Source organism: Polypterus senegalus, chromosome 18 (assembly GCF_016835505.1).
Source record: "Polypterus senegalus isolate Bchr_013 chromosome 18, ASM1683550v1, whole genome shotgun sequence".
Taxonomy (NCBI): Eukaryota; Metazoa; Chordata; class Cladistia; order Polypteriformes; family Polypteridae; genus Polypterus; species Polypterus senegalus.
Genome location: NC_053171.1, coordinates 96,477,606 through 96,504,458, shown reverse-complemented (window position 1 = coordinate 96,504,458; position 26,853 = coordinate 96,477,606). Strand labels below are relative to the sequence as shown.

Here is a 26,853-nt window from a genome sequence, read left to right as displayed (position 1 = left end):
AATTGAAGAATTAAATTACAAAATTACAGTCTTTCTGCAATAGCAAAAAAGGGTCATCTAAAACTGTGATCTCCAGGGATTTATTCGTAACGATTTTTGGCTTTTATATGTGATCGTTATGGTTATATTTGTTCTTGTCAAGACAATTCTATTGATGATGGCTAACACATATTTGCTGCATTTAACAGTTTGTCGCATTATTGAAAGTTTGTGTTCTTAGTAGAGTGACGTACACACAAGTGTCCTATTAAACTAATCCAGCAAATCTGTTGTTTTCAGATACTTAGGTACTTTTGCAAAGAGGACTTTATTCAACATTTTTCAATTTGTATGATATCCAGCACTGAGTGTACCCTCATCTTAGCATATGTATCCATCTATCTTCCAAACCTAGGGCAAGGTAGCAGGGCAGATAGAGTCTACAAATTGGGCAGGCTCATTGGTCTGTTGTAAGCTGATGGCTTGCCAATAAGGCAAAAAGTGTTCCATTTTGATCGTACTGTATGTAAGGAAATGCACTAGATGTTGAGGTACTTTCCCTGATTAATACTCAGTATAATATGTATTTGATCAACACTAAGCAGCATAATCTGTAGTACAAGTAAACACATGACTTAACTCTGTGGAGACTGCGGCATCATCGATGATGCCAAGCAAGTTTTAGAGGCACTTTGCCTTCTATTTCCATTAATAAATCAAAACTACTCTTTGCTTTAACTAGTTTCTGTGAAAGTCAAAAACCTTAGACTATATAGTACATTGTGAAATCTAGAGGTCATCAGTGAGCCCCAAACATAAGCACAAAAAACTGTCCCAAGTTCAAACAAAGCGTTTTATTACACAAATGCCTTGTTTACACAAGTCGTCTCTAAGTCCTCTCTGTCTTTCTCGCCACCTCACTGCTCTCCTCCAGTCGAGTGTTGCCTTCCTTCATCACAGCTCAGACCTTTTTATTGGGGACACAGGAGTACTTCCCGTGTCAGGGCTGTGCCCATTGGAAGCACTTCCAGGTTGTACTAATGTCCCAAGTAGTAGGTAGTGTAACTCCCTCCATCACCCTCTTGTGGCACTCACAGACCCCAGCAGGGCTGCATTACTAAACTACAATTCCCAGCATTCCCTGTTGGTGTCCTATTGGGCACTTACTGTGTATCCATCCAGGGTTGCAGCCATCAACTGTCCTGGGGGAATAAACGGCCCCTGTGAGAGTCCTTCCCTTTGATCTTGGCCAGGAAAGGTACCGTAAGTATAATCAGTCAGGACGTCCATCCATCCATCCATCTGGGGCCTCCCATTTGGGTAAGGAACCGTTCTATCTCTTTGCCAGGATGCCTACCCATCCACCTCTGGCTCCCTGTCCAAGTAAGAATTCTTCCCTTTTCTTAGCCGGGATGCCCCTCTGTCCCATATGGTAGTTACAACACTTACAAATGTGACAGCTGTTTAAAAGTGTTATTAGGTAAATTTGACAAAAATTGCAGTTTCTCCTTTTTAGAAACGGCAGAGTTTCAGCTGCCTTGTTCCTATCCATGTGGAGCCATATTCACATGCTAATAAAATATAAATTGGTCTCCGCCTCCAAGGAGAAGACACAGCTGTAGTATAGCTCTAGGTAATGGTAATCTGACAATTCTTCTAACAGTTGATTCCACTGGACACAGCATATTTTGATGAATATGCTGGTGATGCTTTCCAAATCTGAAGTGCATTACTTGGGGAAAGCATGAGCCTCGGCTGAAAGCCTAGTTCAGAATGGCATTCAGAAAATTCCCATAGCATATCTGACTTTGAGAGCATTTGTGTTTTGGAATAGGAAAAAAATAGAGAAATGTATGTGATCCCATTTTGGAAAAGCATAATACACCAAATTGATGTTTATTCAAATAAGGCAGTTCCAACACACAATCTTTCAAACTATGCTCTTTACCTTTCTACAGAGAAAGAGTTGTATTGTCATACATCTTCCTTAGAATTCTAAGATTTCAGCCATCTTGTATTGCCCTACTTACTAACAGAACTTGCAACAGTGAAGGGAATAGGTGAATGTGCAAAGTAACAAAGCTGTTCTCATGATATGGCAAATAAATGTGTCACGACACAAATACTAATTTTATAATAAAGGTAGGTAGCACACAGTAAAAGGCTACAATCTTTTTTTTAATTGTTGGTTTTATTTATTTTCTGCATACCAATTTTTCTACATTGAATTCAAAAGTACATGAACAAGTCTTCTCTCCAATGCAGCAAATAAGACAAACTCATCATGAGACAAGTAATACTTAAATACTGAGCTTTATAAAACACTGTGAATGATCACAATCGCTTTGTGTTATTTTATACATTTGTGTGCAATTTGTTTCTATATAGAGTTGAAATTTGAAAAAAATTGGTATCTTTCTCTCACACTGCTACCACATTTCTTACAAACATGTTGAATGCTGTGTGCTGTTATGTGCATGTTTCAGAAAATAACCATCTTTCAGTCCAGTGCTGTCTTTCTGATTAGACATTGTGAGTCTTCTTTCGGCTGCTCCCGTTTGGGGTTGCCACAGCCGATCATCTTCTTCCAGCCTGCTAGTTTACCAACTTTGTTCTCATAATCAGCCAGGGCGGGTTTGTTACCTAATCTTAAGTGTGAATAGACCACCCCTAATACATATTCAGCAGATACACACCATGGCTCTGCCCATTGTCAGCTTTTCTTGAAAAATATTAATGACAATTAAAAGATTTTAGCAAGTGTTCTGCCTTTCTGAATGGATTATCTGACATATATAGTCTCATTGCCTCCAAGTGTAGAACCGAACGCCACAGGAAATCTTTTCTACCTGTGGCAATAAGACTGTACAATTCTTCCTCATTCTGTAGGTGATCCTTCCCATCATCACATGCACCACTTGCACTAATAATCTGTAATTTATTATATCTGTTATAGTTTTTTGTTATAGTTGTTTGTTGCTTTGCATAAAAGGAGTTATATAGTTATAATACAAACTATTAGTTATAGTTATAGTTATTTGATATTTTGTTGAGAGTTATGTTGTTATTCTGTTTGCACTATTACTACTGATCTTCTTAACTCTTTATTACCTTATCTTTATTCCTCTTGTTGCACTGAGCATGTATATGACAAAAGAATTTCCCTCGGGATAAATAAAGTTCTTTATCTATCTATCTATCTATCTATCTATCTATCTATCTATCTATCTATCTATCTATCTATCTATCTATCTATCTATCTATCTATCTATCTATCTATCTATCTATCTATATATATTTCAGTATGTTCAGGTGCTCAAGATTTTGAACAACACAGTTAAGTAATCAAAATGGTTTGCCTCAATGATCTGTTATGCGATTCCACAATACCCCTGTACATGTTAAGAACCAATATTTACAATTTTTGTACTTTTGGAACAATTTAGAAGCCGTATATAATCCTGGCGACCTTATTGTTTGCATATTATTGTAGCTGAGTTTATAATAAAAATGCGTAACACTTTGGAATTTTTATTTGAAAAGATGATGAAATTTGCACAAACGTCGGAGATTGGCTACATCACCAAAATTATTCGTTTTACTTTGACTCCAGTGGGTTCAAATGGTGATTAAATAGATTATTGCATAATTTCATCTGTTGTTGCTTTTGGCCAGGTATAGTGAAATAAAAAATTGAAAATAAGGGCACTATTGTTGTTCCCTTATTAATTAAAAAAAAAAAAAACCTAAAAGCACATGTTCAGCAAATGATGCCTACTGCTGTAAAGGTGTTGCATGCAAGTATGCATGTAAACAATCATACATGCATTTTTTTTTTCCCCCCCATCCTTATCCTGTTCAGGGTCATGATGTTTAACCTGGCAACAATGGGCACATTTCCAAATGTGCTCCCCTGTGTGGTAAGTCCACAGGTATACTCAAGCAGACACCTACTCTGTCACACACACTCATTAATATAACTGCCATTCCCATTTACTGTATACAGTACTATATAGTCTAAAGCTTTAAACAAATCACCTTGGTTCTCTTGTGACTCTGCATTGGGCTTGGTAGGTACGCAAATAGATGTAAAGTCTGGTTGTCCATTTGGAGCTGTTTAGAAGTTTGAGAATGTGTCTTTATTTTTTGCTTAAAGTGTTACATTTTGCCAGCGAAAATTAGAATTTTCCATGTGGTATCTTCAAAATATTATGACATTTTGAGATTGGCAGCATAATTTTAAATTATCCTGTGATTGGTGCACCTGTAATTTTTGGATATATATCATTATCATAAGTTTCATAAATTTCAAATCTTTTAATATATATTTTTCCTCCCTACATAGGTTGTAGAGTTACTGATGAAATTCTTCATTTGGTACCAAATATTGATAACTTTAGACTTACCCTCAGGGCTATTAAATTATGGGCAAAGCGTAAGTATTCATTTTTTTATTTATTATTTATAGTAATATTCAAGGAATTAATGTCAACCTTATGTGCAGCATGTAGTATGCATGTATGAAACGGTATGTTTCCTGTTTGATTTCTTCTTAATTGGTCAAATCTCATTTCCCTTCAATAAATCTGCCACTGAGGAAAAATAGTTTTTTAACAGTTATTCTGAGCTGTTTGTAGTTACTTATTTTAACTTAAAAACTAAGATGATTATCTTGAAAGAAGTTTATGGTACCAACAAAAATATTTTAACATAATTATGTTATATTGCTTAGGTGTAATTTAGTTTTGATAGATAGATAGATAGTTTTGAAACACTGAAAAGGCAGCTGCAATTCATATAATTAAACTTTAGTGAAGTGTTTAAGCCATGCCCTTTATTATTTGATCTTTAATTTTTTAGAATAATATTTACCTCACGTAGGGTGCAGTTACGGTATAGAAAATAAATTATAATCACATTCACTGGTCAAGAGTCTTGTCTTCAGTTCTAAAGTGCAAACGCTTGTGATGGAGCTTCCTATTTGTGGACTACTTTCTTTTTCCAGAGTTATTTAGTTAGCAATATTTTAGCAAAGAATATGTACATGTTGTGAGCATACATCTGGGTAACTTGTCATGTGGATTATGCAACACAAGTAACATCATTTTTTTGATATTGTGAATTGTTGTCCAGTGTTGGTCACCATAGGCTCCTGTCCAAGAAAACATGAGATTAAAAATATTTCTTGGCCATTACTACAAACTGCATGGGTTAAGGAACACAAAGTTTCATCTTTTGTGGTTGGGAGTATACCTTTAAATATGCTTCTGGGTGCTAACAAAGACGATTTTTGAAAATGATTAAAAAATGTGTTTTTTGAACAAATGATGGGGTCAGTATGCGTTGAATGTAACATTGTAGTATTCTGATGGAATGCTACGGTGGAACAGCTAAAATTTACGGTATTTCTGTTCATTTGGGAAATCTGATGCTTTCCATTTCTGCAGTGCGTAATGTCTAAGGCACTTGACTGTAAATCACAAGGTTTCTGGTTGAATTCCTGATTCACAGTATGACCCTAAGAAAGTTACTTGCTGTGCTCCAAGTACACACAAAAAGTAGGCATTTATAATAACCTGCATTAAAAAAAAAATAGTAATAAAAATGAGTAATTTGTCCTTCCCATGTTAAATTATCTACTTAAGAACCACTTGGTGCCATATATGTGCCACATTTTACTGCAATGGCCTAACAATTTCTTACGATATTTTGTGTAATTTGCTCATGTCTCAAACTGCTGTTCCTCATACTGTAAAGTTGCATGTTTATTTGACATTATGGACATCCTTGAGTAGTGAGTTATAAGCTTAGATCTTTTGGTCATGTAGCTATTTCAGTATCATGAAGGTGTCTGTAATGTCAAAAATGTGGATGTTTGATTGCTTAAAAGCGTTTTGGAAAAAGTAACATAATTTGGGCTTGTTCTATCCTAACAGACTGCTTTAGTGAGTATGTTTCTTTGTGTCTGTCTGTATTGGATGATAACATCTATTCCAGTTTAACTTTATACTCATGTTTCATATTTATTTCCTTCTTAATTAAGGCATTTGCATCTCTCCTTCTCTTTTTAACCATAGTACATCTGGAATTAAGTTCTTTCTTAAAATATCTAAGCAATTCCATGCATGTATTCCTTATACTAATTCTTTGTTCAGAAACGAGTTCCTGATTGTGTTAAGCTTTTCAGATTTTAGTATTTTGTATGTTAAGGATAGAGTCCATCAATTGAATTACCAGGAGAATTTTTTTATACTGATATATACTATATCATGATTTTTATATTGTTAACATTGTAAAGATGTTCAAAATGTTAATTTTAAGGAACACTTTTTGTATTTTCATCCTTAAGGCAACTAATTAGCCCATTTCTGAGCCAAATATAACAAAGCTACAAAAGATAAGAGTACTATGATCTACAAATGAATTTGTGAATTTCCCCTTGGGATTAATAAAGTATCTCATTCTATCTAAAGTATTAATGATACCTGTGTTTTCTTGCATTGTCTGAGCAAGCACCATAAAGTAGTCCATAACAAGGAGTTTGAGTATAAATACAACAACAAGATTTATTTATGTAGCCCATTTCCATACAACCGTGTAGGTCAGAGTGCTTTACAAGATGACAAAGAAAAAGTTCCAAGAAAAGAAAAACCAGATGAGTCAATAATATTAAAGAATAAGTAACAGCAAAATAAGGTAAGGTCAAATGGCCAGGTAGACAGGAAAAAAGCAAAAATAAAAAAATACTCCAATTAAGTTGGAGAAAAAAAATCCAAAATCTGCAGGGGTTCCAAGGTCAAAAGATTGCCCAGCCCCGACTGAGCATTCTGCCTAACATAATTGTTCCTAAATCAACCATCTTTGTTTTCATGCTTCACATGATAGGACTCTACTGCAGTTGGTGTTGTGGATAGATGGGACACCTGCCTTCATTCCGTCAAATGTATGGTTATACAACATAGTCCCACTGAGAAATGCAGCTGTTTAAAATGGAAAGATGAAATGAGAGGAATTAATGTTATAAATGAGGATTTTCTTTATCAGTCCCACTCCTTTTGGTCCTGAACCACCCAAGTCGGACTGTTGTTGACCTTCAATCTGATCTAAATTATCCTGTCATATTGTAAAGGGGATGTAATGGTTGACATCCTGACTATATAAGTTCAGTGACTACTCACTACTACTGCATCAAAATTCCATAAAACCTGTATTCTAAGTTAAACCATCACTAAGTATTCCTCAGATTTTAACAAAAATATGTACGTCTAGTTTTGAATGATGCCCAAGCATCGATACGTGAAAGTTTACTATGGGTGCATTTGTTTTAAAGATTTTTTTTTTATGAGTGTATGTTTGAACACTCCATCGAGATACTACTCATCAGCAGCCAGATTTGTAAATGTAGCAAATTAGACACATTCAGTAATCATTTTATTGTAAAACAGTTAAACCTGTTGTTACAACATTAACTGGTTACTGTTCCAAAAATTAGTTTCCCTTAGATTATTCATCATTTATGTATTTTTTTTTATAGCTTTTACACTTTACGTAATCAAAATTCTCTAATCCATTTATTACCATTTTCTTTTGTAGGTCACAATATCTATTCCAATATTCTCGGCTTTCTTGGTGGTGTTTCCTGGGCTATGTTAGTTGCAAGAACTTGTCAGCTGTATCCAAATGCAGTAGCATCTACCCTAGTGCATAAATTCTTCCTGGTCTTTTCAAAATGGTAAATGTTTACTGCACATTTTAGTAAACTGCATTAGTTAATCTACTTTTTAACTCATTTAAAATTATTACGCTTGGAAGTTCTTTAAAAAAAATATACATACTGCATTTTACTGTATTTAAAGCTGCTTGAGAGATCTTTTAACTCTGATATTATTCAACATTAGCGTTTCTGTATTTATATCTTTATAGGGAATGGCCAAATCCAGTCCTTCTAAAGCAGCCAGAGGATTGTAACCTCAATCTTCCAGTTTGGGACCCAAGGGTAATCTTTTTTTATTTATTTATTAATATTCCTTTGTAGCTCTTCGTACATTTCCATACACATCATTGCAAGGGAAAAGTCATTTTACCTTTTAAATCCCATTATTTACTTTTGGACTGATCACCTTTGTCTGGTTATCACATTGGAATGAGCATATCATGATTCCTTGGTCATCTTTTACCAAATGATTTGGTTTTGCATTAAATGAAAAAATGTCAGCCTGTCTCAGTGGATAGCATTGTTAGTTTGCACTCCTTAGGACCCAGGGTCTCTTGCTAACTGTGGTGCTTTTAATGTTTGGAGTTTACAACATCTCCAAGTATCTTTCCTCAGGGAAGTCACATTTTCTCTTACAATTAACGTGTATTTGTTGGTAGCTAAATTGGTCAGGTACAAGATAGTGTGATTTTATGTATACTGTAATATGTGGCCTTTTTTAGTCAAATATTGAAAATGAGTTCAATAAATAGATGAATGGTATTGTTAACTGTTGGAAGAAAATCTGCTCTGTCTTTGTTTAGAGTGAAGATTAGCGCATATTATTTGGTGCTGAAACTATAATCAAGTATTTAAGCCATCTGTGTGTTGTATTGATAGCTGAAAAAGTAGATTGTTTTCTTCCTGCATGCTTCAGATAAAACGTCCTCTGTACTTCAAGTACAGTACATAAATATGGTGCACATTCCTGGGTATTGGCTCTATTGAAAAATTCTCATAGTGAAATATCTCTCATTGCCTGTAAAGTACAGTGAACTTGATTTTGCCTATTCCTCTTAGTATGTACTGTAGTTATATACAGCAGTAACTTCAAATGCATGTATTTCAATGGTTTTAATTTACAATGTACCCGTTTTATGGTGACTTAGACACAGCACACAAGAGGTAGATATAGCACCTTGTGTAAATTGAGTGCAGCTAGAGGTAGAACAGAACAATGTTTCATAACAACATCTCGGTGAGATCTATCTGTGACTTAATGGCAGTGAATAAGACAGAGGTAGAGTTTGGAAGGAGCATGTCCTACTGCTTCTTATGCTGGTATGGATGAGATGGAGCAAGTATACAGATGAACACTTCTTACTGTTTGGTGAGATTGTGTACAAGGCTACATTTTAGAAAGTAATAGTATCGGAGGTGCACATCTCCCTCTTACTTGTTCCACAGCACTCTGATTTGAAAAAGAAAGAGTGGTCCTTTTTGCACCATGACAGAAAATAATAGATCATCAACACCCTACATGGATAGTTTAAATAATTAATGTTTATTCTTCCTTTTTTTCCAAAAGGTTAATCCAAGTGATAGATACCACTTGATGCCTATCATTACACCAGCGTATCCTCAGCAGAACTCAACATATAATGTATCTGTTTCTACACGTGCAGTTATGATTGAAGAGTTTAAACAAGGTAAGCAAATCCTGAAGCCAAAGAGATTTGTTTAAGAAAAAAAAAGATTGAGCTATTGTAGATGTTTTGGCCTACATTCCGTTTCTCATATTAAAGAGTATGACAACCTGGTGGAATTTCTTGCAATACTGTCAAAATGGCCTTCACTTTTTGCAAGGTGGTCACCTTGTAGCATATCGTCCACTTGCTTTGCACTACTTGCACTTCCACTATAGTTTTACTGGAACTTTCTGCAACATGTCTGTAATATATTATGGGTGATGGTTTAGAATGTCCAACTCCCCAGTCAGGTCTACTTTCTTGCTATTCTCTTTTAAACTCCTTTAATTTTGAAAGTTATTGGAGTTTGTTTGTATTGTGTAGTTTTCCTTGCCAAACTGGACCTTTTTTGTAGTAATGTTTGTATTGATGGTCCCATCAAGGGAGCACAGCTGTAATTTTGTATATTTTTCTCATTCCTTGACTACTACCTTTAACTGTATGACAGGTTTAGTATCTCAAAAATGTTTTTGCCCCCCTGTGTACAAGTCCTCCACTTTAGTAGTATCTGACTTGCTTAGAATACTATTTTGTGTTTGTATCCTTTCTTTTGAAAGTGTCACCTGTGAAACTTAGCTGTAAGAGTTTTCAATAGATAAATAGAGAGAACTACATGGATTAAAATGAATGTGCTCTAGCAGTTGTGTTGTACATAGATTTTCAAGGAGGTATACCTATATATCACTGATTTTGTAGTAGGATACCTTAACTAATAAAACCATTCTTCTGATGAAAGCTTGAATCATTATTGTTCAAGTGTTCATAAAGTTTTTCTTTTTGACAGTGCCTGTATTTGAATAATAGGAACAATTCCTATTCAGAATGATATTTTTAAGCGTTTTCAAGAACTTCTCAATTCCATACTTAAATATCCATTTGTTTCTCAATGGTCCATCCCTAAACTTTTAAAAACTACAACAGAATATCCCTGATACCTACACAATGGAATGGGATTAAACTTGGTTTACCTTTGTAAAATCACTGATATGGGTTTGTGCTTTCGTAATTTCTCAGTGTATTTCTACTGATTCTAAGGGAGAAGACAGTAAATTAAAATATCCCTGCAAATGAAGTGTAGCCATTTTCATGTGTCTCTCCCATTGCATTCTAAGACATTAAGATGTTGAGAGAGTTAAATTTGAAAAACATATTTTAGTTAAGTATACGAGGTGATGCACAAAAACAACCGGACTGGGCTTGGGGCTTTCCTGAAAAACCGTCTAGAGGTCGGCCAGACGTGAATCTTAGAACTATATCCCCTCCTACACGCCCTCTCAAACCACCGACTGGCTAGGTATATCCTGTGAATAGCCCACTCAGTATTTGCATAACAATCTCTACACAAGTTGCCGCGGTAATGTCGGGTGAAAAAATCAAACAGCGAATAAACATCAAATTTCTTGCGAATTTTCTCTTTTTCCGTAAAGCAGTTTTTGATTGACAAAAACATTCCTGTCCTTGATCATCCTCCCTATTCACCTGATTTAGCTCTGTATGATTTTTAATTGTTCCCGAAAATCCATAGTGACCTGAAGGGAACACATTTTTCTTCAGTGGATGAAGTGAAGACAGAAACGGTAATCCTGTTGAAGAGCCTCAAGCAAGAAAACTTCCAGCACTGTTTCAAACAATGGAAGATACATATGGAGTGGTGTAGAGATCATGAGGGGGGAGTATAGCGAAGGTGACAATGTTTAGAATGCTGGAATTCATCAGTCTTTTTTTTTACCAATCTCGTTATTTTTGTGTCTCACCTCATATTTTCAAATAAGAAAACAAATTCATTGCTTTAGTTATATTAATATAAGAAGAAATACAAAGCATTTTAACAACATATAGGAGTGCACTTTGTTATACGTATCTTCAGGATGGGTTGTTACGTTTTAATTAATTACAACAACCTGAAAACTTCATTCACTGTGTTTAATTTTTTATTTCTGCAGATTACCCGGTGTAAAAAATTCCAGTTTGTCAAATGCAGTTTTGCCTTTATGCTGTTTAGATTGAATGTCTTTAGTGTATGAATTAACTATTGTATTGACTACAGTGCCATAATCAAGTTTTTTTAATCTTATGTAGCCATTATACATATCTAAGTGGTACATTGTACATTTTCCTCCTATTATGTCATCACAAAAATCAGCACAGTCCATTATAAAGTTTAATAGTGTGTGTTAGTTCTCAAATTACGGACTCCATTAAAGTGAATTGCAAAAAGACATGTGCTCATTTTTAAAAAAATGTTCAGCATATTTAAATTTAATACCTTATAAACACAGTAAAAGCATGTTTTAGTTCTAGTTCATATGTTTGTGTCCTCATGTGGTATGTTAGAAGTGTTTATAGAGAGAAATACATTTTAAATATAGACTTTTGTTTGTCTGTGGATTTTGTATTGCTTTTGAAGTATTTTCTTTTCCTGATTTTTATCAAGAATAAAATATTTATTGAATTCATATATTTGAGTTTCTTTATTTGGAAATATGTATATGAGAGTCCTCTGTGATTGACTGACATCCTGTTCAGTGCTGTTTCCTGCCCTTGGGCCAAATACTGCCACACCGTGGCACCCGTGACCCAGACAGTCTGGTGTGAATGATGGTGAATGAAAATATTTATCAGTATAGACTTTTGTTTTTCCAGAAATGTAGGTATTTATACAATAATATTTAAATCCTCAATACTATCTATATTTAAAGAGCATACTTTAACAAGGAGTGTAGTAGGCATTTTAGAATTGTACATTAAAATTAAAATGATTAGATTTTTGGAAAAAACTGATCATTCTAAACAAAGACTTGTCTGATAATTTTATAATAGTGAAAGGTATATTCCACGATAAACACCCTTGTAATGGTGTACTCTGAAAAGATTCTCTATAAGATAAATACGTAATTTGTCTAAAATGCTACATGGGAGACATTTTGTGTGCAAGTGGCACTTAGGTATTCTTTTCTATTAAATATCCTTTCAACTCTGGGTCCACTGTATCTTTTTTTGCTTTGAAGATCATTACAGTTGTGTGATGCAGAAGTAACAGTGAATACATGACAATCACCTTAAGAAATGCAATATACAGTGGTTAAAATAGGAAGTGTGTATTCTACTTATAATTAAAAAGTAAAACTCCAAGCCTTGCTGTACTGTCATGCGCTTTAGAAGCAGCATTTCTGTATTTTGTGTTGTAGCAGTTGTTACTCCAGCTGTTGTGCTGTGTACTTAAAAGTTCCCTAAATCCTTTTTGTTTTCCTCTATTTTTTCTTTATTATTCCTTCCTGTACAAATAAAAAAACATGTCATACAAGACAGTTTTTTTTATCAACAAAACATGAATGTATCTAGTAGCTCATCCGTATTTAGTAAGTGATATTTATTTTAAGCAGGTTAAAAAGCTTGTAGAATGCAAGATCACCCTAAGTAGGCTATGGATTTTGCACTTGCAGTGGTGCTGTCTAGTCTTAAATACCTCAAAAAGCTAGCTTCTTTAGTAATACAGTGATGAAAATTCAAAAAATATATATATTTATGTATGAATTTATATGCACATGCCTAGCATTTTAATTATTGCTGCACAACATTCATAACCAAGAAAATAGAACTCAAACAAAACAGAACATTTCTGGTGAGTGAACTAAAATCAGTCCCAATCAGACCTCAGCTCGAGAGCTTCCCTTTTCAGTCTGACTGCAAAATTAGTCTAATACTAAATCATAATTTCTATATTTTAAAAACCATTGCTTCATGGACACTTTTTATTTGGCATTTCACTTTACTTTATGTTAATGCAGTTACAACAAAGTGACCTTATTTTTACAGCGAAAATTAGACCATTCCAACTGTATCTTGTTTTTTTTCTTCAAAAATTATATACAAGTATGGTAAATATTTTATCATCTCTTTAAATATTTGGTATGTTCCCAGTTGCAGTAATATGTTTGTCCTCCCAAGAGCTGACCAAATGCAATAACTTGCCATGCATCATGCCTTCCTTATGAATTGTCTAGGTATAATGACGAAAGTCTGTCAGTTATTGGGCCTAATGTGCTTTACCCTTTACTGATAAACAGTGTACAGAAATCTCGTTTTGATCATTAATATGGCAATACAACAACAACATTTCTTTATATAGCACATTTTCATACAAAAAGTAGCTCAAAGTGCTTTACATAATGAAGAATAGAAAAATAAAAGACAGTAAGAAAATAAAATAAGTCAACATTAATAACAATAGAATAAGAGTAAGGTCCAATGGCCAGGGTGGACAGAAAAAACAAAACAAAAAAAAAAAAACTCCAGACGGCTGGAGAACAAAATAAAATCTGTAGGGATTCCAGACCATTAGACTGCCCAGTCCCCTCTGGGCAATACATACAGTTGTAACAGTAAAAGTATGTCTTATAGCATCACATATCTTTTCATTATCTAGTCAGTTAATTATTCAGTAAGTGCTTTTCAACATCTGAGGTTTTTGAAATGGTCTCTTGCATGTCTAGTATGTTATCACACCATTCACTAGTCATTGCGTAATGAGCTTAATATCACTCAGTGAAACCTATCTGTTCCATTTACTTACTGACTGAATTCACAACATTTTGGCTTGGGCTACAAAGACTTTTGCTTATACATCCTCTTCCCTCACAGGCTGGAGTTGTGTATCCCAAACCAGCAAAATAACAACTCTCATTTTGGTTGTGAATGTCTATATATGTTGGCTCAATGCTTTGGACATTTGAAATTTTGAAAATTTTTCATCATTCTCAACAAATGTGATTTTTTTTTTGGCAATCAGAGTACTTGCTCTCCTCAGTAACCTTATTGATTTTTTTGACACATTTTTAACCATTTTGTTGCCTCTCATAAGTCTGATGGGACTATAATATTTGAACTACATACTCCCAGCTTTACCTATCAGTCAGTATAAACTCTGTGCTCCTTTGCAGTAATATTTGTGTGAAGTCAAAATTCTTGAATGAATCCTGCATTTTAATTTCCTTCACAATGTGAATTTTCTGCATATTTCTGCAGGTCTTGCCATTACTGATGAAATATTGCAAAATAAAACGGAATGGTCCAAACTTTTTGAAGCACCAAACTTTTTTCAGAAGTACAAGTATGTGTTTTGTTTACTTATTTTTTTATTTTTAAAATTAGTTTTGCCCAATTAGCACTGTAAACATTTATATCATGGTAAAATATTTAAGGGGAGTTTGAACTTTTATTTTTTGTGGGCTGGTAAACTAAATACAATTTTGCAGAATTGGTAATTAATTTTGAATGTTAAACAAAGTTCCTTGTAGGAAGTGTCTCATACCATTTCCATTGTATAAATATTTTTATAAATTTATTTTTGTGCATTAATGTGTTCATTAATCTTATATATTGTCAAAGGTAGGTGGTTGTGTAATACTTTTATAAATCCTGTATGTTGTGTTCTCCATACTTTTTAAATATGTAATGCATAATAAAATGTTTTAGTACAAAATGTGCACCCTGTATTTCTTTTCTCAAAAATTCACTTTTCTGAATGTTTTTAATGTGTGTATATTTATATATATATATATATATATATATATATATATATATATATCAAAAATAAATATTTTTACTTATCTTAATAAATCTTAATATAAATAATAAACCTTAATTAAGCCTAAATAATTTATTTGAAATAAGTACCTATTTTTGGATTTCTGTGTGGAACTGTGTATAGTTTCTTCAAAACTGACAGGATTTACATGAGGAAGTGAAACTGACTTTAGTTTGTCCCTACCTAATATAAAGTTTGCTTTGTATCATCACAGGAAATTGTGTTGTCTGCATTGCAAATATAATGGGCATTTAGATAGATAGATACTTTATTAATCTCAAGGGGAAATTCACATAATCCAGCAGCAGCATTTAGGCTGTATACATCAGCTTAGCAGAATTGTTTTGTCTCCTTATTGGTAAATATTAGTTACAAGCTATTCTACTTGATTCTCCATTAAGTCATTATTTACATTATTTTTTGGTAGTTATTTGAATTTAAATATATATTTCTGTAGTTAAACTCGGGAATGAACCTGAATCCAGCAAACCCAAAGATTTATATGAATGTTAGCTAAAATTGTTATTTATGGACATAAATATATTCAGTACTTTTTTTCTTTAATCACTAGTGATTTTGAAAGTATGTCACATTAATGCTTTGATATGTGCAATATTATTTGATAAATTAAATCTATAAAATTGAGCGTTCAGCAGGGGGTTGTTGACAATATGTAGTTCTACAGAACTAGCTTCACTAATAATAGTACTACAAAATGTAATTATAAAAGAAGTTACTTGTTTGTATGTGATTATCTCCCCACCCTCACTTTCATTTTTTATTTGAAGAAACTTACATTTTTGTTAATGCTTCCATGATTATTTTCCATGTTTTGTAATTTCATCACTGTATCGTATTTTCAGTACTCCTACTGTTAATGTAATTTTGAAATAAAGTTTTTTTTTAATGTGTCAGATTATTATATTTTATTAGTTAAAAAGAGGCTTGAATACATTTTCTTCCTTCTAGTCACTTGTTTCAGGGAAAATATGATGTTATGTTTTAAAAACAAAAACAGGTAGACAGTTCTGGTAATTTCTAACCCACTTGTGAATGTTAGGAATTGAGTGTAAATTATTTTCTGGTTTTTATTTCTGTTTCTTTAAGGATAAAACCATAGAATACTCATGATTGCTGTGAAGTGATTTTTATTTTATTTTAAACTAGCAGTCCCCCACGGCTCCGCCCATGTGGTAGTGAAACAGGACAGTGAGGTGGGCCCTGTCCAGCTTCCAACTCCGGACATCACGCTTCCTCCTCCCCTTATCCCACAGACTCAATATATTGCTCCTGCAAGCAAACTTTGATTTTTAGTTTGATGGGAGAAGTCGCGAAATCAACCGGAATGTTCATTCAAATTATAGGAAAAAAACAGATCTAAATCCGTTAAGTAATTCTCTCGTTCGCTAGCTAAGTGAAGGTAAGGAACACAAGGCTGGCGTGTAAGTGAGGAGGGCCCCCATCCCCTCAGCCTGCTACATAGAACAATGAGAGAAGTCGCAAAATCAACCAGAGTGTTCAAGTAAATTATAGAAAAAACTCGACCTAAATCCATCAAGTAGTTCTCTCGTGAAAGTGGACGGACAGACAGATTTATACATATAGATATATAGATTAGAGATGCACGATATATCGGGAACTGTATTGTTATCGACTGATATTCATTAAAAATGACGACATTGAAATCGGTCAGATGTGTACATTTTAACTGATACAGCCAACCGATATAATTCAGGCTTGTCAACAAGAATGCCCTTTATATGACCCAAATCATTATACATCAAGCTTTCAACATCCCAAGTTTTTATTAAAAGCGGTAGTTGGTACAGGTAGTTGTCCTGTTTTTCTTTACCACAAATCTGGTCAACATAATAATAATTTATAATTTTTTTATCATAGGTAAATGTTTGTAAACTTTTTTTTTTCCAGCTGAATAACTATCTCAGTGAACCCCCTATCTCCAGAAATAACTGCGTCCTCCAGTATTGGAAAAGCAATGCAGCCCATTTTCCAACCTTGGCCAAGGCAGCAATCAAGTACCTATCGGCACCTTGTACCAAATATAGTAAATGAAAAGAGAAACAGGCTTGCTGGTGAAAAGGCAGAAATGCTTCTTTTTTTTTTTTTAAAGAAAAACCTACCATTTGTACTTTTAAAGAAGCCAACTTAAGCCCAAGGTTACTGACCTCATTGTACCCTTTATTTTAGTTTTACTTAAAGTAATATACAGTGGAACCTCGGGACCCGAAGTAATTTCCCCTATAGGATTATATGTAAATACAATTAATCCGTTCCAGACCGTACAAGCTGCATGTACATTTTTTTTTTTTTAAAGATTTTTAAGCACAAAAATAGTCAATTATACCATAGAATGCGCAGTGTAATAGTAAACTAAATGTAAAAACATTGAATAACACTGAGAAAACCTTGAACAGAGAAAATTAACATTGCAAGAGTTCACACTACAGCCTTATGAACCGCTCTCTGAAAAACACCTTTTTTAATGAGTTTTAAACACAGGGAGAAAAACTTTTGAAAAATCTGTAATTTATACAAAAACTAACCTTGTATGAGCCGAGTTCTGGCATAAAGCAAGTGAGGAGGAACTGAGTGGAGAAGAGATTACAGTTTTGAGGTAAAGTCTGTGACGATGCGGGTTCGCTGCAAGCTCCCATCTCGCTTCCGGGAGCCCTTAAACCCGTCACCGTCGGTAATGTTGCCAATGAGCACGACAGTGAAGCACTACAATGGAACCAATCGGATGGTGCAAAAAGTGCCAAGTGCTTTTAATAAAATCAACAAAACAACAATCAAAAAACAAAGTCCAAATTAAATAATGTGCAGTGCTTTCAGAATCCTTCAATCAATAAATGATCCCATAAAAACAAGTGAAGTGGAGGTTAAAATCCAATAGATAAAAGTCTTCATTAAATACAACAAGATTAAAACAATGCTCGAAGCAGTCTTTTTAAAAACAAGCCCGGTGTATTCTTTAACTGCCTTCTCTTGCTCTCTCTCTCTCGCTGCACAGGGAATGCATAGGGAGAGACTGAACATGTGCGGAAATCATTGGCGCGTACAAACTGGAAGGGAAACTGGCTTGTTTGTCACCCGAGTGGTCGTAACCTGATTTGTATGTGGTCTGAGACGTTCGTGACCCGAGGTTCAACTGTATGTCTGATTATAGCGCAAAGAATATGCATTCATTTTTTTGTTAATATACCCAATGGCATGGTGTCTTGCTGTACTGAAGTTACTCAGAATGTGTATGTTAAGCAGATTTTTGTATATGACCTGGAGTATTTTTTCTATAGAGATGAGCCATATCTGTCTCTTTTTCCCCTGCATAAAGTACTGACTGCTTAGAAGAGCTGTAAAGAATAAAATTTAAAGCATAAAAGCATAAAATTTAGCAAGTTAATAAAAAGTTAATCTCTCTTTCACATGCTACTGTTGTTTCTTTGAGAATTATAATTTTTTTTAGCATACCTAAAACATTCATACCTGAAGTAAATAAAAAAAATATCGGCCATCGGTTATCAGTATTGGCAAAGATGGACAAAAACATATTGGTTATCGGTATCGCCCAGAATTTCCATATTGGTGCATCACTAATATACGTAGATAGATATAGACAGATAAATACTTTCATTCAATATTTACCATTTTTTTTTCCTTTTTTCTTTCCTATTATGAGATTCCCATGCACCTTTACATATGTCACTTTTCAACTCAAACGCATTTACAGTAAAAATGATTCATTTTGGCTGTACCTGTTGGTCTGTGCATATTAAAACATACACGCTAAACTGTAGTACACTATACTATAGTATTTCTGTATTTTACTGAGCAGCCTGATTAAAATGTTTCACATCTGTAATTAGTTTGATTTATGTGACAAGGAAGTTTGACACTTCTAGTGAAATATGTCAGCTACATTGAATAGTAAAAATAATAATTAATTGTTCTTTGGTGTCTTACAGTTAAAATTATGTAGGATTATAAATTGATTTTATTGTTGCTTTCATCAAATTTATTTGTGCTGCTTTTTCTCAATGAATAAAATGAACCTTTAGTCGCCATTTCCCATTAGTATACCTGAGTGAGTAGTCTTGGCCTAATTTTTAAATGCACTAAAATATTAAAATTTTACTATAAACGCTTAAATGTAATAAAGTTAACACAGCTTAATATGAGTGATACATTATGAAAAGTAACAAGCATTTTCTCCAGCAGTTTGGTGTTTAGATGTATAGAATAAGAATTCAACTGAGATTGGATCATGTGAATGAAGGTGTCTGTTTGAAGAATATTCTCTAAACTGTTCCATGATATGGTGGTTTTTCAGAGTAGGATCTTTACGTTTCAAGTTCTGAAGTGTTTTTGAATGGATACAGGTGAAATGGTGATTTTAAAGTATATTTTATTTTTATTCCAAGGCATTATATTGTGTTGCTAGCCAGTGCACCAACAGAAAAGCAGCACTTGGAATGGTAAGTAAAAAACTAAATCAATGTGAAACCTTAAATGAATTTGCATAGCCAAGTAACTCTGCAATAATCTAGTTAATGAGTGCAATACAAATAACTGTCTAAAAAGTCCTTAATTCCACAGAATTTTTTTAGACATTGAATAACAGTAATGTTGTACTATAACAACTTGAAGAACTGTGGTCCTTTTGGGTATGCACCGGTAAATAAAGATACCTGTTTGGCTTTTTTCTTCACAGGGTTGGTCTTGTAGAATCAAAAATTCGTATATTGGTTGGAAACTTGGAAAAGAACGAATTCATCACATTAGCTCATGTAAACCCCCAGTCATTCCCAGGCCCTAAAGAAGGAGGAGATAAGTAAGTCTTAAACTGAGAATACTATACTTGATTGTAAACTTTTCAAGATCCTACATAACTTTAAATATATAATAATACCAAAGGAAAAATATAAATGTCTTTTTAAAAAACAAAACATGTATTTTTTTATTTGGAAGCCATAACCTGAAGCAACTTCAGTGATAATCTAAAATGAAATATCATATGTAATGTAATTCTCACCCAGGGGATTCAATTTTAAGAAACATTTTTAATCAGCTTAAAAGTTCAAAGTTAACTGTAAAGACTAGAAAATTGTAAGAAGGATCAACTGGATGGCATGCGTTTTGAACAAAACTTAATTTTCTTCAGTAAAATACATTTTCACATTAGAATATTAGAACAAACTAGACAACAACTGGCCATTCATCCCAATAAAGCCTGCCAGACCTATTCATTTGATTCTCCCATTAGAACAATCCAGATGAAAAATTGTTAAAGGTAGATCGTTATGGGAACACATAATACCTAAAAAGATCCATTTTAGACCATATTTTTAACTCTATATCTTAAACTTCCATTTTGAAGTTTTAATCTAACAGTTACCCAAGTAATGTTTGCTTTTAACAAAAATATCTACACGTCATTAAGATAGAATATAATTTGTACTCCGGGCTGACTTTATATACAAAACTACTTACTTGTTCACCAAGAATCTTAAATGAAAATAGGAGTGGTGGAAAATTATGTATAACTTTCCCTACAAATTGGTGAATAAATATTTGTGTGTTGAAATAGAATAGCATGCTGATTAAGGAAGGGTGTTTGAATGGAAGCAGACAAAAAATTGGAAATATGCGGTGTATTTAAACATTTTTACAAGTGGATGAGGAGCCATAAAAGATGATAAATCAAACTTTTGAGATATGAAATATTCACTGAATGTAAAGTATGTTTCATATTTTTGTGGAGGAAGATTACATAGTAACATTCACACCAACAAGTTTATAAAATAATTTCAACTAAATAATTAGCAACTAACAATTTCAATATGTGATTTCTTGAAGAAGGCTATTTCTTTTCATCCGTCTGTTATTCACTGTGGCAGAAGTACAGTAACTGTTTCATTTTATTCTTGATATGTTTTGTGTGCAGATGCTTACTGAATTGTTAACTTTCAGTACACATAATGCATACTTTTCTTAGACTGCTGTTGAGTCTTCATCCTGATGTAAGTTAGGTCTGTCAAATTAGCCAAAAAATTAAGTTTGAATGTTCAGATTTAAAAAATGTAAAAGTATATGATTTTCGGTAATGATTATGTGCAATACATGTATGTTTGTATATGCTTTTGTAAAAAAAAAAAAAAATCCTATTGGTACCTGGGCAAATGTTACTTAAATATAAGTACCATCAAAATCCCAAGCTGAAGCATTACCACTGCCATCTTCTTTTCAGTCTAGAACTGATGGCTTGCGCACAAGTAAAACTGCTGTTCCTTTTGAGCGCAAAGGCACTATCACTCACCCTTCTCACTCAACTGTTCCTGCAGAAATGCCCTGTGCCCATTCCTCGCAGCTGTACTTGTAGTAGCAAGACACTTCAAAATACTTTTGTAGTGCATGGTATGACCCAACTGCTACAAATGGTAACCATGCAGCCTTCTGAAAAGCAATTCATTTTTTGCAGACACACGACAAGTAGAAAAAAGTAAAAATATACATAATGATGTAGCTAAAAGGATTTAAGTTCCTTTCGTGGCTTCTTTTGTGGCACCCTATCCTGACAAGGATCATGAAGAAACAGTGACCGTTTGAGAATAGCTAACAAAGTAAAAGAGCCGGAAAGAGGCACAATGATCAAAAGCAGACTTGTTTTATTATTTTGGATTTCACCAATGGGCAGCGGCAGGGCACCATTTATATCAACACATTTAGAATAAAAAGCCAGTTGGGAATCTTTGTCAGCACCTGGAAAACCAGGATCATCACAGTATCGTTGGGGCCTGCACAGTCTGTCATACTTTTTTATCCTTTGTAGATATAGCATTATTTTAATAAAGGTGGCCTAAATATTTCTAATTATATTTCATTGTTTTATGCATTGTTCAAACCCACAGCCAAGTAAAACACACTGATTGTATGTCATGGTGTGTTGGCTGACACAAAGTCTCTTTAAAATTGGAATTTTGAAAGTGTTGTAGTAAAAGGGAAATCAAAATTATGAGTCATTTTCCGTTTGCTTTAATAAAAAGGACTTAACATTAAACAGTTAGGGATTAAATAGGACAGAATCATATGCAAAATGATACTTTTAGATTTCTGGAGAAGTTTTAGAAAAACTGATCTGAGTACTCTTGTGGATCAAAGTTCAGAGCAGTAGGATAGAAAAAAAAATAACCACAGGCTAAAGTAGTAGATCTTTAATGTAGCACGTTAATTTTACTTTCATGTCAACTCACAATGAGGCTGTGAGTGCAAGGATTGTGTTTTCCTCAGGAAAGAGGGGCCTTCCGAGTATCATGCAGCATATACAGGCCTTGGTTATCATATTCTGGTGGACTTCATAATATTAATATATTTTGCTTGTTAAGTGTATTGTCCTTCTTTTTACGTTTATCACACAGACCTCAATTTGACATGACTCTTGCAAAGTAGCAGACAGACAGAATTGTAGTAAATCAGTCAGTAGTTGGGAATTTTACAGAAATATCAGGACAGTGTTTATTGTATCAGCCTATTATGGTGTAATAATGGGGGCATCACCGCAGCCAGCAGCTCATGTCTTATAGCAGCCATCTCTCATATGTGGTCGATAGAAAGAGAGTAATGGATTCATGAGACTGTTGAAACTTCTGTGAGGGTTTATCCTTTAAAGGGCTTTTGTTTAATTCTTGATACACATGCCGCCTTTGAACATCATTCTCAACATTTTTTGACTCTTTTTTTGTTTCATAAGACCAATAGATCAGAGTTATATATCAAAGTGGCATGAATAATTGTGCATATTGATTGCCTTTGCTTCCGTTTGCTTGACCACTCTAAAATCTCAAATTGGGCCCTTCATGCAGGGAGCAAAAAGCAAATCTCTTAGCTATTCATGAAGCTAAAAGCAGATTGCCTTTGTTCAACTGAGCCCCCTTGCACAAGGTTAGGTTTTTATTTTCTTGTTCAGCCAGTTCTGGCACTTGTTTATCTGCTCCTTAGTTTTCCTGTGTTTCTCAGTGGACAAACCATTGAATATATTAAATGCGAAAGATACATTTGTCAAATCATTTTTAGTTATGTTAAAGGTAATGCCGGTCATATTTTATTCCTGTAACCAAAAAAAAAAAAAAAGCACCATCACATTATGATTTAGTAGCCATCTAAAGGAACCAGTTTTAACATGTAATTCTTAGATAAACGGCTAAATGCAATTAGTTTAATAATTAGTAAGTTGGAACTGGGCTTACTTGTGAGGGATATAAAACAGTGTAAGGAATGGATTGCTGAAAGCCAGATAATGTGATCTGTATGTTATGTGAATTTGATGGTTATAGAAGTGGTCTCTTCACTGACTGTATAAGTATAGCTACTGTAAATTAACAGATACATATTTTGCTTTGCTTAACAAAGGTTTTTTTTAGTCTTGCACGCAGTTAAGTTTGGTTCCCTTCACCTTTAAATATCATTTACTTTTATGATGTTGTAGCTGAATGAGCAGTTTCATTAGAAGCACAGGAATATAAAATAAAATGAGCATTCACCTTGTGTTTAAATAGCAGTTAAGTAGAAATTGTGGAAACATAGCTTTATTGTACTTGTCTCTATAATAATATCTGTTGTCCCATTTTTTTGAGATTATTTTCTAATTACATGTTAGAAAAACTGTTGAAAGAGTATTGTGGACCAGTAGATGACCTATTGTGTGTTATACAGTATACTTGGATGTTTTGATAGGTACTGACATGATATCTACTAGTATTTAAAAGATAAACAGGTACAGAGCAGTATATAGTTTCCTATTTAAATACCACTACATTTCATGATGATGATAATGTATTCCAAGTTAAATATCATTCTGTTAGTGTGTAATAATAACTATCACATGGGCCCTGTTTCTGTATCATATATTGTCACTGATCCTACATTCATAAGACATAGTTTTAAAATAGATAACTTGTTGTGTTATGTATATATTTTTCAGGGAAGAATTCTGCACAATGTGGGTAATAGGAATAGTATTTAAGAAAATGGAGAGTAGCGAGAATCTCAATGTTGATCTCACTTATGATATACAGTCTTTCACAGATACGGGTAAGTTTGAATCTACTTTTTCAGAAGTATTGTAGCATTGAACAGTCTTCTTCGTTTCTTCTAATTTTCACAATCCCTCATTGCTGTAAAAATTATTAGTTAGTTGTCCTTGACTGTTTTGTTCAAGTCAACTTCACTAAATCCAAAAAGCCTAAATGTGCAAGTCTGAATAGGATATTTAACTATGTCATCTGAAAGTAAAATCAATTATATTAAGGTATGCAGAAACGGGTGCTTATATGTACACACACACATATTCACTTAAAAGCACACTATGCACATAAGTAACCTCTTCGTCACTAGCTGTCATGTGTACAATGTTGCTGAAGCCAGCAACAAACATCTTTAATAACATGAGCATCTGCTGTGTGAGGATGCAACTCACTTAACAACAGTTCAGTTTTATACGTATACTTGCCATCTTTCTGCATGGAAATAAAGGTTTTTCTTAGTGTCCACGTGAATATAATTTATTTGTGCCCTGTAAGTTCTTTGTTTTTAAATAAAATTCTTTCAGGTGTACTTGAAGGGGGAGTAAGACAATGTCTTTGGCAAGGGAGGTGGATAGTGTTGAGGCTGTTCCTCCTCGAAGGGTCTTGGAAGAGATCGGTTGTCCATCACCTGTCCATGTCCTTTATAGTTGCTCGCCTGTTGGCGCTGCATTGAAAATGGCAAGATGGGAAAAGCTGACAGTCTTTTGAAAAGTTAGCTTTTGCGGATTTATTGAATTGTGCCAGCTGGGGGATTACAAAGGGTGCTTTGACTGGTGTGTGCTTGAAGATACGCGAGTTGGGAGAGAGACATTCTTGGGTATGCAATGCCCATGTTAGATGAGCAAGTGAGCTGGCACACACTAGGCTAGTTCGCTTCTATTAAGGAATGTGTGCACACATGAGGATTGGTGACTAGGTCCTTGATATTCTGATAGCAGGGCAAGGTTATAAAAGTATTGTGAGAATTCAGTATAGGGAAAGTCAAAGGTGAGAAAAGCAGAATTAAGTTAGGTATAAGGTTAGGTTGAAGTTAACTGTTGCATTTTATTATGCTTGTTTTATTTGAAATTGATTTAACCTTTCATTGTACATTTTTTTCGATTGCAGAAGTCATTTAGATACTGGTGGTTATAGTCTTTAATTAACCATATTTAATCATCCAGTGCAATGACAGTCCAGTTCCTTCAATATTAGTACTGAAAATTGATAATGCCTGAAGGATGTCAGTTCACTGCATTTGGGCTGTAAAACTTACTAAGTTTATTGTTAAGCAGCTGCTTGTGATGAACTGTCTCTCCATAACCACCTGATTTTTAGATACTGTTTTATTAAAAGGTTAGTAAAAAGGCATTCCCAGTGTTTTAGCAGCAACACAGCTAAATATTCAATTTTGCTTTAGTTTACAGGCAGGCAATAAACAGTAAAATGTTTGAACAGGATATGAAAATAACTGCAATGCATGTCAAGAGAAAACAATTACATCAGCTTTTGCCAAATCTTGTTTTACAAAAAAAGAGAAAGGTAAGAGATCTTGCGGTATAAAAATTAGCTAATTGTTTATTTCTTTGTCATATTTTTCAGTTTTTTCTTAGCAAGCTTTGAAAAATATAAATGATTTATTTTGATAATTGAACATTTTTAATATACTTTGGTTATTCCCATATAATAAAGCTTAAACTGTACAAAATGTTTCTTTTGGGTTGACCTTTGGTAAATAGACAATAAATGTCTTGATTATTAAATAATTTTAAAAAGAGTTTTTTTTTTTCTCCCCTCTTTACTTACAGCACTCAACAGAGAGTATTCGACTGGCAAATGAAAATAGCTTGGATCTGTCTCTGGACAGTGATAATAGTATGTCAGTGCCTTCTCCCACTGCTGTTCTGAAAAGCATCTCTCAGATACGCTCCAGTAGTCCGCAAGGGTAATTTCTGAATGTATAAGTTTTCTAAACAGTATTTTTTATGTTTTGCAACTATGATAATTCATAGTCTTTTGGGCTACATCTGTACCAGCTTTGTGCAGTATTCTGGTCAGATTCTTATATGCAGGTTTGCAGCAGTTCATTCTGGTTAGTTTGGTACTTGTAAACACATGCAGAATTAATAAAAGTAATGTCCTCCAACAGATGCAACTTAACAGAACATCATGAACACCAACAGCATGCTGGCTGTTGTACTAATTAATAGTGTTTTCAGTCTGCAGATTCTTCTCTTACAATGGCAAGAAATAGAAAGTAACAAATCATACCTGTTGTTTTAAGAGCATTTGTCACATGTGTACATAGAAACCAGTGCACCTGAGAGAGGAAGCTGGAACTGGTGGGGCAAGACAGTTGTTTGCCAATTGCAGAATATCATGGGAAATCTTCAGCTATATAAGTCGGATTTTGTGCTGAAGACTCTCTTGGGGAAAAATACACACTGAAGGTGTGCAATTTCCATCTGAAAACACGCAGTAATTTGTCTGTGTTGGATGATGACAGTTGCCACAAGTGCTTATTAAGTGAGCTCACCTCTCATTCCTTTCATTGGCATGGTGAGTTGGTGCTGTCATGTGGCTTGACGTTTCAATGTAGAAATGTGACGGAAGTTGCATAAATAGTGACATAAGATAGGTGGGTAGGTGTACATTTCCCGACAATTCTGGATCAAGCACACAAATATAGGTCCCATTCAGTTCTTATATGTCTGTATCAAGCTATGTGGAAGTGGCCTTAATCTGATCTGAAATGTTCCGATTCCATGT

At 34.1% G+C, this 26,853-nt stretch overlaps 1 protein-coding gene across 1 annotated transcript in view; it reads left to right on the top strand.

The window, feature by feature from the left end:
- The window catches only part of papola (poly(A) polymerase alpha), a 48,402-nt gene that overhangs the window by 7,705 nt on the left and 13,844 nt on the right, over nt 1–26,853 (top strand). The window contains exons 8-17 of the mRNA XM_039742369.1: nt 4,325–4,414; nt 7,573–7,711; nt 7,903–7,975; nt 9,261–9,381; nt 14,446–14,530; nt 19,447–19,500; nt 19,737–19,856; nt 24,003–24,112; nt 25,505–25,626; nt 25,893–26,029. Coding sequence (XP_039598303.1) covers nt 4,325–4,414; nt 7,573–7,711; nt 7,903–7,975; nt 9,261–9,381; nt 14,446–14,530; nt 19,447–19,500; nt 19,737–19,856; nt 24,003–24,112; nt 25,505–25,626; nt 25,893–26,029 — 1,051 coding nt within the window. The remainder of the gene's footprint in view (nt 1–4,324; nt 4,415–7,572; nt 7,712–7,902; nt 7,976–9,260; nt 9,382–14,445; nt 14,531–19,446; nt 19,501–19,736; nt 19,857–24,002; nt 24,113–25,504; nt 25,627–25,892; nt 26,030–26,853) is intronic.